Source organism: Prinia subflava, chromosome 5, assembly GCF_021018805.1.
Source record: "Prinia subflava isolate CZ2003 ecotype Zambia chromosome 5, Cam_Psub_1.2, whole genome shotgun sequence".
Taxonomy (NCBI): domain Eukaryota; kingdom Metazoa; phylum Chordata; class Aves; order Passeriformes; family Cisticolidae; genus Prinia; species Prinia subflava.
The window spans coordinates 59,987,707-60,003,617 of NC_086251.1; the positions used below are offsets into that span (position 1 = coordinate 59,987,707).

Sequence of the window (15,911 nt, forward strand, 5' to 3'; positions counted from 1 at the left end):
CTCTCCCACTGCTCCACAAAAAGAATCCCAGGTAACAACAACCAGCAAGAAGCCAGGGAAGGTCATGAAGAGGAGCAATGAGGAGTGAAGATTCACCTGTGTCAGGGCAAAGTGTTAATTAACCCAGTGATTCACTGAACAAAGAGACTGGATGTGGACTGCAACAGCAACATGCACATTTTGCAGAAATTGGGATCATACAGTTACATTTCAACAGCATATTACTGACCTGCTTAAGATCTGTAAAAAAACATACTGTACTCAAATATTATTCCACAGTGATATTAAGCCAGTTTTCTTTTCAGTCAGACACCTCTTTCCCTGTTAGACTCAAACATCCCTAACCAAAAAAAAAAGTCACAAACCCTCAAAATACAAAAAAACCCTTATGAAAACTTCCCCTATTCCTCCCCAAACCCAGTGAAGTCCTGTTCAGCATCCCATCATTCCCAGGTGATTATTCTAAAGAAAACCTTTTATCCCACTCTCAGCTGAAGTTCAGCACTTACTGGAAAATTTCTGCCCAAGTAAACCCTGTAATCATTTCAGATGCCAGCAGACACTGACTGGAGTTTCACAGCCTTAAATATTGTGCATGAAAACAACAGTTAACACAATTCAACTAAATAAAATAAACATTACAATTGACTTCTGACTTTGTTAAACAGCTCCAGTAGCTTGAAAGCAAAAATCACCAAACCTAACTCTGTTATGATGAGCCAACAGCAAACTTACACCCTGAGTTTGGTAGTCAGAGGAAGCTTTTCACAAATTCTGTTATCATGACTGATAAACCTTCCTCTTCATCATGAGACCCCAGTCAAGAGGCAAGGAATGGCCTCTCCTGTGATGTGATGAGTTTGAAAGAAACCCTCTAATTCAGCAAAGGGGATTATTAAAATCTTGAGAAAGATCCATTTTCAGTTAATGAAGACTCACAGTCCCCGTTCCCCAAACCCCTACCCCAGACATGTCCACACAGACAAGCTTAGGACAGCAGAGGAGTTTTAAGCGCTTTCTTACAGTAAAATCAATTTTGACAATGCTGGAAAAAGTCCATCTCTAATGGTCTGATTTTTGTCAAATAGAGGACACCAGAAAATTTACTGAATGGTGCCTAAGTACAGAGTTAATAAAATAAGTTTTCAAGTCCAGTGCATAATGTTGAAGAGATGCCTCTATATTTTAACAATGACAACAACTCTGAAAAAACTTGAAACTTACTTCCCTATGCACTGCTTTTCCCCTAAATACACCCATATACTCTCAGAAGGCCAAATATTTCTGAATTTTCTTCAGCACCTCAAAAGGCAGAGTGGCAAAAAACAAGTGCTCAGTGGAAAAAAACAAAAGGCAGTGATTCATATGCAATTAGCTCAGCTAAATTTACTACTGAAGCCATTGCTACTCCAGCTCTCCTTGACACCTGCACAGCAGGGACAATGGAACATGACAAGCATCCTCTTACCATCTATTGCAGTGTTCAAGCTGCCACACCAACCAGAAATTGGTAACAGCTACAGTTCCTGAGCTGCTGCATTAATGCAATCAGCACAAAACCAGCCGTGCACTTTACTCAAGCCTCCATTTGTCAGAGACAGAGGCAGTCAGGGCTTCTCCCACCTCTGCTAAATCCACCACCCAAAAAGCATCAGTACTCTACACTTGTCTTTTTACTCACAGATTCAATTTGCAGTGACAGACAAGCAGAACAAAACAGAAAATTGGTACCTGAAAAGTTAAAATGAAGGATGTAAAGGGAGGAAACTTTTCAACATCCTATGCATCACAGGTTTCTGCAGGTTTATCTTTCTTAAATACAAGACTGAAAGACTGAGAGCACAACTAAACTTTTGAGGTCAAGTTGCCCATCATTTTCTAAGCAGCTTCCTCTTTATTAGTCTATGTTTCTTCAGCCATTTACACAAGTTACAGGCAGAAACAATTCTCAGTAAAACAATTCAAGCTCTGGTGCCTAAGCTGTAAGAAAAGCTGATGACAGCATCTTTAAACTCTAAGTGTCCTTTCTGTGCATGGAAAGAGCCTCTCTGAGGGCCACTGCACCACTGTTCTGGCACACATCCACCAGCCCTGCCCCAGACAGCAGCACAAATACACAAAAGCTCTTTTCTAAGGGTTCAGAGAAAGTGCAGAATACATTCAACTTGACACATCTACCCAAATTCTCCGCTCAGAGGAAAGGCTTTAATCTCACAGATCCTCTGCTATCTTTATAAGGGCACTAATTTGTACAGCACACATATTTTATCTGCACTACAATAACACCACAGATGAACACTAAGCAGATTCCTTGTGGTGTCTGCCAGGTGTTTAAATATTCTACAACTCAAATGCTGAAATACTATCTGCAGTCTAAATGCTTAAGATCATCCAGTGAGAACATGTGCATATTTTCATCCACTATGTAAAACACATTTTTCCCCCATTTGTTAATTTTAAGCAACAAACTAGAATTACCAACATTACCACAGGTCTATTCTGAAGGTGGATTTCATCAGGAAGATTTAACTCAAAAAAGCTTTCATTTTGATAACAGCAACACTGAAAAATATTTACTGTAACTTTTAATCCCAAAGACTCCACAGTTATCTGCAACAGGCAAGCCCTACACAATGTTCAAAGGAAACAAGCTCTGATATTGTGTATTTTGATAAGTTTAGGCATATACTGTGTATGGTGTGTATTAGAAAAGCAAACAATCCCATACTACGTATTAAACAACATTCCTCTCTTGGTCCAAGGCAGACAATTTTTGAGCACAGTGTAAATTCTCTCTCTCTGTCCCAAGAGATATTTCAGTGAGGTAGATTTCATACAAACCATCCTCTTGTGTCAGTGCCACCACTTAACTCCCCCTCCAGTTTAGCACAAACTCTACTCACTCCTTGCTTCTAAGAAAAAGGCTTTGAGAAGAGAGATAGGAAGCATCCTGAAATACATTCCACCAGCAGAATTCTGACCTGGACAGTCCTACACATTAATATGTTACTATGTTAATGTATTAACTTTGCTGCTTTTCCTCCTTCACCCACACTAAACTTCAGGTACAAATTTGTGCAGTATCACTATTAGCAAGAAAAACAAAAGGCTCAAAGGGATCAGAACATTTTTTATAGCATGTCAGTTATCTTCCTGAAGAGGAAGGAAATACCACTCCAGTGAGAAAGAAACTAAAATACTTTTTGTGTTTTTATCCCCTCTGTACTCTGTGGCTCAGGTAAAACAGTCAGCATTGACAGTCAGCTTTCTGACAAGGGCAGGAAGGTCAGATTATCTCATACCTGAGCTTACAGACTATTCTAAACAAGTAACTGGATTAAAGCTATAGACCCCAGAAAGCAAATCCACCTCAGTCCCTTCATTAAACAAAAGTATCCTCCAAGTACAGAATAAACTGGCAATAAGGTAAATCAGCAGCAATACCTGAGTTATTCCCCACTCAGGATGATCAAAAGTCAGGATTTGCCCAGTGTCACATACCTTTGATGCTTGAGGAGTGGAGATGACGTGAACAGTGCTGGGTTTAACTCCACTTGCTTTAGATCGCTTATAAAGGGCAAATCTGCTTTTCCTGCGGCCCCTGTCACCGTTAGGGAGGGATCCATTATACCTGGAAAGAAAGGAAAAGAGTTTAGCATAAAACACCACCAGTCTGGAATACAGCAAAGGACACAGAGGTAGTTTGGCCACAATATTCTGGTATCATCAAAAGCATGGGGAAAAGAAAAAGAAGTAACCATCAGGCTAAGTTTTGCTTCCTGAATTGAGCATTCAAACATTCTTCACCTACCAATGGTTGAAATTTTGTCCTTGTTAAAAAGGTAATTAACTACAAATTAAATACTCCGTTTTTCAGCCACAGAAACACTTTTTCACCTCTAGAATCAAAGGAATTTGGAAAAACAGACTCTACACCTTCACTTTCATTTCAGAACATGAGGAGTTCTAAGATGTTTTCACCCTACCATCCATCTGCCCACATGTCATGCAGGAATGGAGGAAAAACAGGGGCAACATGGAAAACCAAAGTAATTTAGGGGCAAGTAAAACTATAAACAGTGAAAAGGAATTTTACTCACACAGAATGCTTTGCTAGTTGTGCCCCCTCCATTTTTTAAAAAAACTTTAATCCTAAAGGCTTCATCTATTATTAAGGAAAGAGGATGCAAGTGTTTTTAATTTATGTGCCTATCTGAAGCCTCACTAATGACTTTCTTTATCAGGTGTAACACAGGAGCCCTCCGCAGTTCTTTCATCTCTCCCTGAGGACACAGACCCAATGGATTAATTATTCAGAGAAGTCTGAAGCCTCAAGGGGACAGAGCTCCTTCCCCAGGGAAGGGATCAACTGGAAATTCCTCTGCAGCGCACAAGCACGGAATTCACCATCATCTCACCCCCAGGATTTAGGTCAGGTAGAGGCTTCACCATCATTCCTGCCAACTCTCAGCTGGAAGAGCTTTCAGCCTTTACTCTTTCACTCCTCTTTCACTCTTTTACTCCTGATCCTCAGATTTCAGACTTTTGCCCAAGAAACTACAGATGTTATTCCACTGATAAATCTCCTCAGTCTCACTGGTGAGGTCTGTTCTACACTGATCTCCTACATCCCTCCCCTACAGTCTTTATGATTACAGGTTAACACTGCAGGCAGAAAAAGAGTATGAAAAGGAAAGAGGCAGCAATGCAGGAACCTGGAATACTTTCTTAATCATTACTTCCTGTATATGTAACTATTTGTATAACAGGAGAAAGCACTTGGAGAGCCTCCTACCCTTCTAGGAATCCCAAAGGCAGGACCGCTCAATGACTGAGCGCAAGCAAGAACAGATTTAAGATAAAAATTATCTCAAATCTCACTGTTCTAGAACTTAAACCCCAGACATTTAAAAATGCACAATTAATACATGATGCAAAAGCCACATAGAAAGTTGAGAGACTTCCAGCTGAACTCATCCTCCTACTCCCATTTTCATATGGAAGACTACTGTGTCTTTTTGGAATACTAAAGGAGATTCCTTAACACAGCACAAAACCAACAGGAGATAATCACTACTATTTCATGCCAGGCCTACTTGCACCTTGGAAATTTGTTATTAACTCTACTCCAGAGAAGTGCAGTCTGTGGATTCTCATCACAAGAGGCCAATCTCTAGAAAGATACATCAAAATGTTCCATAGGCAGCTTAAATACCAGCCCTTAAAATAGGAGTTGTTTGATTCTCCACTTGAATCTCCCTGGGTATATGCTCATGCTTTCTTTCCAAGACACTATTATCAGGAATATGCCAGCAAGTTTTAACTTGTTGAAGACAACACTCTTTCTACAAGTATTTTTATCTGGAAACCTAAAAAAGTAACAATTCCCTCAGAAATAACATATAACTACTATATATTACTACTGCTAGCTTTATATCCTGCAATTACTGATTTTTCTTGTACTTGTGTAACTGCTAAACAGTACTGAATTAAAGTAGTTCCACTGGAAGTTAAAACCAGGCAAGTGGAGTTTTATTGTTAGGGTTTGAGGTTTTTTTCCCTCATTTTCAGAACACAATTTTAACTGGGGAAGGCTGCTCTATTTCACTTCAGGTCTCTGTGGGGTTTAATTACTTTTAAAATAGATAAATAAAGAAGCTCAAAGTTAAAAGACCTCTTGGAGGCTTCAAATAGGAAGGAAATACAACCAAAGTGAACACTGAGCTCATTCATCCTGATTAGCACTGACAAATTTTCATGAAGGTTTTCCTTGTGCCCATTTCTACAATTCCTTTCCACAAAGGGCAGGAGGAATTGAGTGGTAGACTGATGATTCGTTATGCTTCAATTACAGACCTGCAAGTTTGATTTTGATCCAACAGCGATAGAAAGAGCTGGGAGAATTCCTAGGGGTACACACATGTTTTTAGAAGGGGGAAAAAAAAAAAAGAGGGCATGAGAAGCTGCCTCTTTCCACAGCCAGCTTTCATTTTTCCTAGACCGGGCCTCTCAAGCTGCTCCCCACAAACCAACCCTCCCCATGGCACTGCAGCCACACCTTTGCTTCCCACCCCCCAAAAAAACTCCATATCCTGGTGACCCAGCAGTAACGCCCTGGGATCCTGCCAAGATTGCTGCCTCCCACCCTCCTGAGACAGCAGCCCCACAGCCTCGGCTGTCCCTGCCTTCCCGACAGGAGCTGTCCCACAGGACACAGCTGGATTCAGCACCCAGCAGGAGGAATAGCTGCCCACACCTTGCTGGGACAGCTTTTCTAAGCACTGGCACCAGGAACTACAAAAAAACCTGCCCTGCCCTCTCCTCTCCATCGCTCTCAGCTCTTCCACTGAGCAGTGCCTGGGCGAGCAACAAGTGCTTCCCTCTGAGCAGCGACAGGATCACAGATGGGGAAGGGACAAGGAGTGAGGACACAAATTCCCCATCACCAAAGAGTTCCTCTCACAAAGCCACTCCACCAGCAGGAGCCATTTCCCTTCTCTGCACTCTTCCAATAGCTCCAGGATCAGCTTAGAGACCGGCACAAGTTTCTGCTTCACAAAGAGGGGGGTACTACCAGAAGAACCTGCAGCTGGGACTCTCCTTCACTGCACCAAAAAGCCTGGAACAAATGTTGTTTCCAACTAATAAACCAGGAAAAGATCAATTTCACAGGGGTAGAGCAATCATTTCTGAGAGCACCCTGCCCACAGACAGATCTATGGGGCACTCTGGAAGTTCTCCAGATGTTCACCAGACAAACACACATGGAAGGAGCAGTCCTGTATTTTTTGCAAATGTTTCTCAGTGACAGCAGTACTGGGACAAGCCACATCACGAAACCTCCTGGGATAATTATCTCAGTTGATAGCACTATTCCTTGCAAATAAGGGAGTGGTGCTGGCATGGGCTATGGGCACCATAATTATCAAAGCCAGTTTCCTACAGATTTACATCAAACACTTGAAGAGTTTGGTATACAATGAACTGCAAATGCCAATTAAGCTTTTCCCATGGCTGGGATATGTAATGAAAGCCTCTCCTCCGCCTGGATTCAGGGCTGTCTGGAGAGCAAGACCACACATGCTCTCTCCCACAGTCCACTGTGGCAAGTTCCTACTCTCTACAAGTCTTGTACTACTTGTACTACTACAAGGACTTGTCTACTTCAGACATCAGCAACAAGCTTTGAACTATTTGTCAGAAGGCTTGTTACACAAGCTTTTTTGGTTTATGTTTATTTTGGTTTTGTTTTTTTTAAAAAGCCCAGCCTAGACAGTGGCAAAGAGTAAATGAAAGTTCTGTTACTTGGAACAAGAGCTCTAAATTTTGACCTGCACCTTGGAATGTTTGACTTCAACTCAGAGAAATCATCTTTTGAATTAAGGTATCCACTAGCTGACATTGAAGGTGCTGCATGTAGCTGATTTTTTTTTACAATACTATCAAAATACAAGCCATCGTAAACTTCAATACTTCTGCATACCTATACAAACTACCTCCCAAAAGACTAAAACTGAACAGCTCCTGACTTTCACTGGTAATATTTCCCCCAGACAAAAAGGAGTGATTTTACTTTGCTTTCCTTGTCTATTACTAACAGATCTACAGCACAGCTCATCATTTTTGGATGAAAACCATCCCAAATGACAGGCTTGGCTATAAACAGATGAGATGCTGCAGTTCAGTTGTTTCCATAGCTTTAGTGAGTCAAACAGCACATCTCTGCTCACTAAACAATAAAGCTGCAGAAGTGAAATCAGACTTGAGTAAATCTTCCCTTGTAAGTGCATTCTGATCCCATATTTGGTAGAATCCTGCAGTACATACTCCACACATAGCAAAATTCAGTTTGTGCTTACACTGTATTTTCACCATCCCTGAACCAGTGTGGTCCCACACCGATGCCAAAAGCAGCAGTCTCACCTTCTGTTTGTTAATTTGTTCCCACTACTTCTCTCCTTGGTTCACATGGAGGGGAAACAAAACTGGATTTATGCTTTAAGTTCAGTTTTAAAACCACATTCCTCACTCTCCAGCTCACTGCAAAGCCACAGAAGCAGTTGTATCAGCAACATGGAAAACAGCAGAGAGCAGGAGAGATTCGCTTGGAGGTACTGTGAGTCTACAGCTCATGATCTTTAGCCTTTATATGTGCTGGATCATGACATCCACCATATATAAAGGCTAAAGAGAATTATTCACCTTTGCAACAACCCATCCCAGAGCTTTTCACTGCTCCACACTCAAGTCCTGCCTAACTGGAAAACCCTCTGCTGCTGGAGCATCCACACTCCCTCCCATGAACACACATTAAAAGAGAAAGTCACATGTTTATAGTTTATAGCAAAATACAAACAGAAAGCTTCAACATACACAAAGCTGACAACAAAATAAGCATATTTGTGTCTTTATATAATATCACTGCCAGTACTTCATAGTCGTCACACCCTCTTCCCCTGTATCAACCTCAACAATTCATTTTATATCTAGTAATATTGCAGCAAAAGAATGGCTAAGAATTTCCTTTTTAAAAAAAGACAAGAATTATTTCAAACACATTTTTCTGCATCGCAGCTTCAGAAAACAAGCAGTTGCTGTCTGCCACTTATCTGAGAATTTCAGTGAAACAGTGAAGTTATTTTCAAACTTAATCTTGTGGGGAAGAGTTGCCAAATAGCAAGAGCACAGCTGAGGAGTACCTCTGTACCAACAGGATACTCCTGGTTCATTTCCTCCCTTGAACTGTGTTCTGTGGTGCTGTATCAGTGTCACAGATAGTAACTCAGTATGAACTGAGGTCTCAGCTTGTCTCCAGCTGATTACGTGCATCAGTGGCTGTTCCAGAAGCAGCCTCCACCACCAGAGGTGTTGCTAATGCCACTCCTGTCGGGGAGTTTTGGCAGTGAACACACGACTGCTCCTTGAACAGTGCGGGGCTTCACAGATCACTACAACAGACTGCAACAAACACCTTTAATGCTGAAGTTCTTGGAGGCTGCCAGGAGGATACTGTTTTATCCTTGTTGCCCTCATCTCCAGGCACTCAAGCATTGACTGACCAGAAGGTTCCCTTTCCTCACTGCATCACAGACACCTCAGGAAAATATACAGCTGCTTTCTGACCACAGATGACAGAAATCAGAGCTGGCAAAGTCACCTGCTCCTTCCCCAACTCAAAGCTTGATCTAGTGGATCCATGACGCCTGTTTGAGTTAGCCTGGAAGATCCAGGCCTCCCTTCACTGTGTTTCAACATCTTTAGACTTAAAACTTTCCCCATGCACACAGCAAGGGAGATCCAGGTCAAGCAAGTGTCCTGCACTTCCTGCCAAACCCACCAAAGAGCTGAAACAACCTCTCTTCCTTCTCACAGCAGGCTCACGTGCTAAAAGATTAATTCCCATCACATTTTGCTTTCCATCTGAAGGAAAATGTTTTAAGTAGTTATGTAGAAAGGCCACAGCAATGACCAACTCATGGATAACCAAAGGGCTTCCATCCTTTGATTACAAAAGGCCGCTGATCCAAGACCTTTGCTTTATGCAATCTGGGAGGATGTCCCAGACAAAGACACAGTCCCACCTCAGACTCTGCTGGCTAAGACATCTCCAGAGGCATAAATGCTTCCTAATCACGACCAGTCGTACAGCTCAACACAGCCAGTCTTCCTGCAGAGCAAGAAAATCCAAACCAACAAGTTCCAAAGTCCCAAATAATCTCATCTCTTTACCCAATTAAAAGCAATGTTTTTGCATCTGTGAACTTGATTATCCGTAAGAAAGGTATGTTGGAGTTATTCATTGTGGCTATAATCAGTTTGGGTTTGCTTTGGTTTTTATTTTGTTGGGAGGTTTTTTGTTTGTTTTTTTTTTTTTTGCTTCTGAGACAAGTGTTTATTCTTACAACCTGCATTTGTGCAGTCATTTTGCTATCATATAACACTCCAGGAAGCATTCCCTTCTCCAGCACTTTTGGAATACTTGTTGGCACAGTGATCATTTGTCCTGTGTGTTCACCACAAGCCTTCTCCTCCCCAGCACCAAATTTTAGTACTCCTTGTTTTGTTGACTGCTCCCTGTACTGTCCTCAAGCCTTCAAAGAGGCTGCAGTGATCCAGTGAAAAGCAGCCTGACCTGATCTGTGCCATGACCCCACATTTTTCAGAGAAATGACTGATTTGCATCACTGGCTCATGATTACAAGTTACTTTTAATTACTTTTTTTAGCTACCTCTCAAAAGTTGCTCCTACCATCAGGAACCCAGCAGTGAGCTGGCCCCAAAGCCTCATGCCACACTCACAGAGCTTTTGTGTTCACACCCACCCAGCCAGTCCCATGGATTAGCTGAGCACTCAGTAAAAGGTTATGTACACCACGAAAAAAAGCTTTCAGAGGCACCTACTGCAGATCAGATAAGCTAGAACCTACTCTCCTCCTTCACAGGCTGTACAAATTAAGTAGAACCTTATCTACTGGAAACACCATAAGAAGTCACATGTGCAGTAGCCAAGGTTCTCCAGGGTGACCTTAATTATTCCCTCATGTTCTGGAACAGAACTGGTCACTCTTCTGGTTTGGAGGGGAAAGGCTATTCCTGGCTGCTGTGGCCTCCTCCTGTTCCCCCCAACCTCCACCCACCAAGAGATGAAATAATCTGGTACCTACATACCAGGTTAACTCACTATTTCTTTAATTATTTCACTCCACACATCCCCCTCCAGCACCTCCAGCAGGACTACCCTGCTATTATAACAGCTGTGACATAAAAGTAATAAAAAATTGAGTTTGTTTCAGGAAGAATATTTACAGAAAATACAGCTGACTAATCCTCATGTATGTTTAGCTTACGTAACGCAAACACTTCCAGAAACACACACCTGATCTGTATTAACTTCACTCTATACAAAAAGTTAAAGGATGCTCTTGGCTTGCAAATACCAAATGGGTTGTGTAAGAATTGCTTTTAATCAGCTTTATTTACACCACACATTCACCTTCCTCCAAGATTCCCAAAACTCTTTGCTATGTTGAAACTCTTCTCCTCACTGAGGGGCAAAGGAAGAAATGCTGGAGTAAGAAAATACAGAAGTGGCAGAAGCAACCAGTCCCCAAGTGAGGGGCACAGGAGTCAGGGTTTTATTACAGCAGCTACTTGGCACAGAAGACCAGGGAGACCCAGTCAGGAATACAAAAGAGCTGGTGTTTCTTCTGGGCTGGGAGAAACTTTCTGCAGAAACTTCTTATTATCCTCCTTGATTTAGCAAGTGGCTTGTTACTTGTCCCAGATTATTTTTGTGGAAAATGATTTGTTACTTTTGTTTTTGTGAAATCAAAGGCAGCTGTATAAGTAGCACAAGCGTTTGATTAAAAGCTGACACACTGGAAGAACCCAAGGAACATGCTGATGCAGCCTGCTAGAGCATCAGGATGAGCTTCAATTAAAGCACTCAAACAACCTGACAGTTCCAAACAACTTAATAGCTAAAAATTCTCTAGGCAGGAATGACCTGAGTCTCACAACATAAAACACTGAAGTCATCCATAACCATGGTATGATCAGGGAAAAAGAAAGGTAGCACCTTTAACAGAAAAACCCCACATTTAAGGTATTATTATAGCAAATTTACCAGTAGTAATATGCCAGTAGAGCATCAGAATGCAAGAGGTTTCCCTTCTAGAAAGCAAAGGGTAAGGGGTAAGGAAACCTCTTCTTTCACATAATGATTTCCTTAACAATCCTTATTTCCAACATTTTACTGCTCCCCCCAGCATTTATTTAACAAGGAGGCAATTTTATTCAGTGCTTTAAGCCCATCTCCAAAGCTGTCAGCTAAAACCATTCACCGCTGCATAAAACCAGCACTGTTAGTGCACAGCAAAATACAGGGTATAAACTAATCAGGTTCATTTCAAAGCATGCTTTTTATTCCAGCTAAAAGAGCACAAGAGGTGGGCAAAGCACCATGTTTAGAGAATCCTTTTTCCAACCCTAAACCTCTCATAGCACAGAGGAAATGCTACTCATCTGAGAAGGATCTATAATCTACAAAATGCCACTGGAATTGTTTGATATGGCATTTGGTTAAATACACACAGACACAGCAGAAAGCAAGATCTGACTTTGAGTGCATTCAAAACAAGTCAGAAAAATACAAAATCCCTTTCAAAGCAAAGTACTACGCACAGCTGGGTTTTGGTGCACAGGAGGAAAGAAGGGAAGGAGGAAGGCTGTTGATCCACACCAGCAGAGGCTTAGGAACCACACAGCTTTGTTTGGAAACTATTCACAACCTGCTCTTAAACATCAGATCAAGAAAAGGCTGCAAGTTTCAAAATTGAGACAAACTGGGCTTCATAGCATGCAAGGGGACGAGAGACCTCAAAACCCACCTGCCCTGACATTCTGAACATTCTCCCAAACTATTTGTACTTCCCACACGCTCAAAGGTGCAAAAGCAAACTGCTCAAATTTTAGCCTGAGGAATGAACAGTAATAACACCATGTTACAGCTGAAACTGTGCTACATTAAACATTATAGAGAAACTACATTTCACTCAAAGGACCATTTGAGCCACTGAAAATAAAAGCACAGTCCCAACAGTAATTTCCTAAGAAATCAAGTGCTGGCCCTATCAAGGACTATTTGATAGTTCACATTTCCATAAGAAAAGGTGATAGCTTTCTTATAACTTCAGCTCACCTCCAAATACAAGCAGTGGCAATGTCATTTTTGTGATTTCACAGACAGTGGAAGAAGTTCCAGGATGTCTGTTACAGCTTTCTCAAACACTCAAGCATGACAAGAATCTTCTTAGGCTGGTTTCAGTACCATTTAGCAGAGAGGAAGAGAGAAAATTTGCATCCATTTTGTGAATATAGGTGATCTCACCAGCAGTGCACTGAGTAGAAAGTGAGGCACTCAACTACTGACTGCATCCTGAGCTGCAACACCCAAGTCTAATTCTATCAATTTTAACATTCCTTTTAGTTTCCCAGGGAAGAAGACACCCTTACAAATGTATAGCTCCCAGCTCAACCCCAACTGCTGAATAGAATCCCAAATATTTGCCTCAGAAACAGAAAATAAAGAATTGGGTTTCCTTCTTTGTAGCACTTGCAAGCACTGCTGCCTCTGAACACAGTAGCTTCCTTTAAATCACTGATTCTGCATTTTATCAACTGCTCCTTGGCACAAGCTGTCAAAGGGAAGATAATCTACTGCACTGCCTGCTCCTAGCACATTTAGAGTGGGTAAGTAAAGAGAAAAAGCACAGAATTACCTTTCTGCCTGTTCTTGGTTAGCAAGTGTGTTACGTGCCCTAAAATCCACAAAAGATAAATTATTCTTCATACCCAGGCTGAAAGAACTACCTGAAACCTACAGGGTCCATGTGTGGACCTCAAGTACAGAGGCATCACAGCACTGCTGTAACTGTGGGGCTTTTTTAAAGAGTCTTAATAAACCAGAAATTAACAGTGCAGCAGTGCAGAGAGCTAGACTTCAATATATCTTCTTCAGACTGAAAACACACTGACAGCTTACTAATTCCTAGCAACCTTGGGTGTTTGCTTTTATCATAATCTATAACAAAGTTAATCAGACACCTCTAGACAGGAAAAGATTTCTGCAAAGCCATTAAGTGTTTACTGCTGATCAGCAGAATGAATTCTGATCTGTGTACCTTCATGAAGTAAAGTCTTTCAGCTTCATACTTTCATTGACAGAATTTTGAGATTTTGCTTCCCTTAAGGGGGCTTCCCAAAATGCTACATAAAATAAACATTGACCTTCCAGAGGCCTCAGAAAACACCGCTTACTAAGAATGAATCAAAGCAACAGAAACGATGAATTCCTAATGTTTTTCCACATCCCAGTGCTTAGAGACTCTGATCTCTGAAGAATCTCACTATAGAGCTTTGTGTAGCAGTGCCTGAACACAACATCTTGCACTGCTGTGCTCTACAGAGGGGAAGGCATCTCCCCTCACTGAAGCAGCAAGAGACTTTTATGCAAGACAAGCACACAAGGCTGTGTTTACACACAGATGCAAGCTCTGAAACTGCGAAGCCACACTGAAGGCTGTACGGCAGAGAAGTTTCCTAGAGCAAAATTCTCACTCAGCTCATTTGCAGGGCTATTCCAGCCTGCCTACTCCTGGTTACACTCTGCAAGCTGAGTTTTCATTCCAACAGACGTTAAGTAATGTGCACAAGTGGCACAATGGTTTGTAGAACAGAAAATAAGTTTAAAACCACAGATAGCTCTCTCTCACTTTTTTTCCTTTGGAAATCCAGCTCTTTTTCTCTGCCAACACCCACAAAGACAGACAGCATACTATTACTATTTTTGTTCACCAACTTTCAAGAAAACAAGCCACTCCATATGTTTGCCTCTGTTCCTCTAGACTCCTTTGATTTTAAAGGCAAGGACGCCCTATGGGGCAAACCAGACCAAGAAAACAGAGGTTCTGTTTAAAGCAATGTTTCCCCAAGTACAGGCCACAATATCAAACAACATTACAGGACTCAGAAGTAGCTTTTGCAAGCCAAATGGAAATTCAGCTGTGGAAATAAAGCTCATGAGCCCAAGACTGAAATTGGAAGTGCATTGCCCAGCAAAGCATGACAGCAGGAGCTAGTTCAGAGACACAGAAATCAAGTAATTGATTACAGCTGCCTGGCTTCAGAGATTCCCTGGTGCCCTCAAGTTTTTACACCTGACATCACTCTCCATAAGGGCACCTTGGCCGTGCTGCACTGCTTCCAGCTGAAGAGGAGAGTGGTACAATGCTAAAGAGCTTTGCAGCCACTGCAGTGCATGAAAACAGGCAAGACTCAGATTGTGCCTGTATTATCTCGTTTTTATGTGGGTTTTGCAGATACCAAATTCTTTCTTGTCCTTCCTTACCCTGCTAAAGGTGCATTTCAGAACATAAACCACACATTCCCTTGCTACGCTGTCAATTCTTTGGCATTATCCCCATAGGAATATCTCTAAGGGTCTCACACAACTGTTCTCCTTTCCTCCTACAGCCCTATCCAAAAAGAGCATTTGTAGAAATCTCTCAGTCTGCACCACCTTGAGGGGGAGAAGATAAGAATGACATCCTGAAATACTCACAGCCCATCAGTTTGTTTCAGCATCTTTGTAAAACTCAGAAGCAAATCTCCTGGAATTGCCCATTATAAAGGAACAAGCCTGAAATCTACTGGAGAGGCATTCATGTCTGGACAAATCCCAAATTTTTCCTTTCGGAGTTTTAGCCAAGGACAAAAATCCTCCACTAGGCTATTTCACAACCACTAAGAAAAGTAGACTTTCCACATCCAGAAAATTTAAATGTTTGAGTAACACAGAATGCTATTCTTAGCTCTGAACTGAGCTCATACATGAGGCAAAATATGAGGCTGCTGAACTATGAGACATTGCTGACAATTCTCAAAGCACTTTCAGGTGGTGTTCCAAATGACTCCAAAAAGCTGTTTTTCCAAGAAAAGACAACATTCAGAGTTCTCTTCTACACCCAAACCTCTCCTACATCCACCCCTCAGTTACTTGGGGTAGCAGAATATTTGTGTCCATTCCCACTCACTCAAACCCGACATCCCAACACTGTTATTACTACTGCAGGTAGCAGAGGTGAAGCACTAGGAGTGACAAGAACAATGAGAAAACAAGGAGTTTCATAAGCCAGGGAACCAGCAAAGCATGATTTCCTCTGGGTACATGTCTTGCAGTTGGATTCCTTCTTTGTCTACTGAGGTGACAGCTCCAATTGAAGCTTTTTCTCAGAGGTGAGAATCAGTCACATGGATTCCCTGATGTCTAACAAGGAGGGGGGTGGGAATCTCATTCATCTTACAGCCTCTCCTCACCAGAGCTCAAACAGCATCGGGAGGCTGTGGAATAA

General features: G+C 41.8%; 1 protein-coding gene across 7 annotated transcripts in view; it reads right to left on the reverse strand.

Annotated features, from left to right (window-relative positions):
* The window catches only part of PELI2 (pellino E3 ubiquitin protein ligase family member 2), a 65,532-nt gene that overhangs the window by 37,110 nt on the left and 12,511 nt on the right, over positions 1–15,911 (reverse strand). For 4 of the 7 annotated variants that reach the window (XM_063399622.1, XM_063399623.1, XM_063399621.1 and 1 more), the window contains exon 2: positions 3,502–3,631. In XM_063399622.1, coding sequence (XP_063255692.1) covers positions 3,502–3,631 — 130 coding nt within the window. Of the gene's footprint in view, positions 1–3,501; positions 3,632–15,911 lie in introns of those variants that run through there. The other 3 variants (XM_063399625.1, XM_063399627.1, XM_063399629.1) reach the window with 3 other exon arrangements.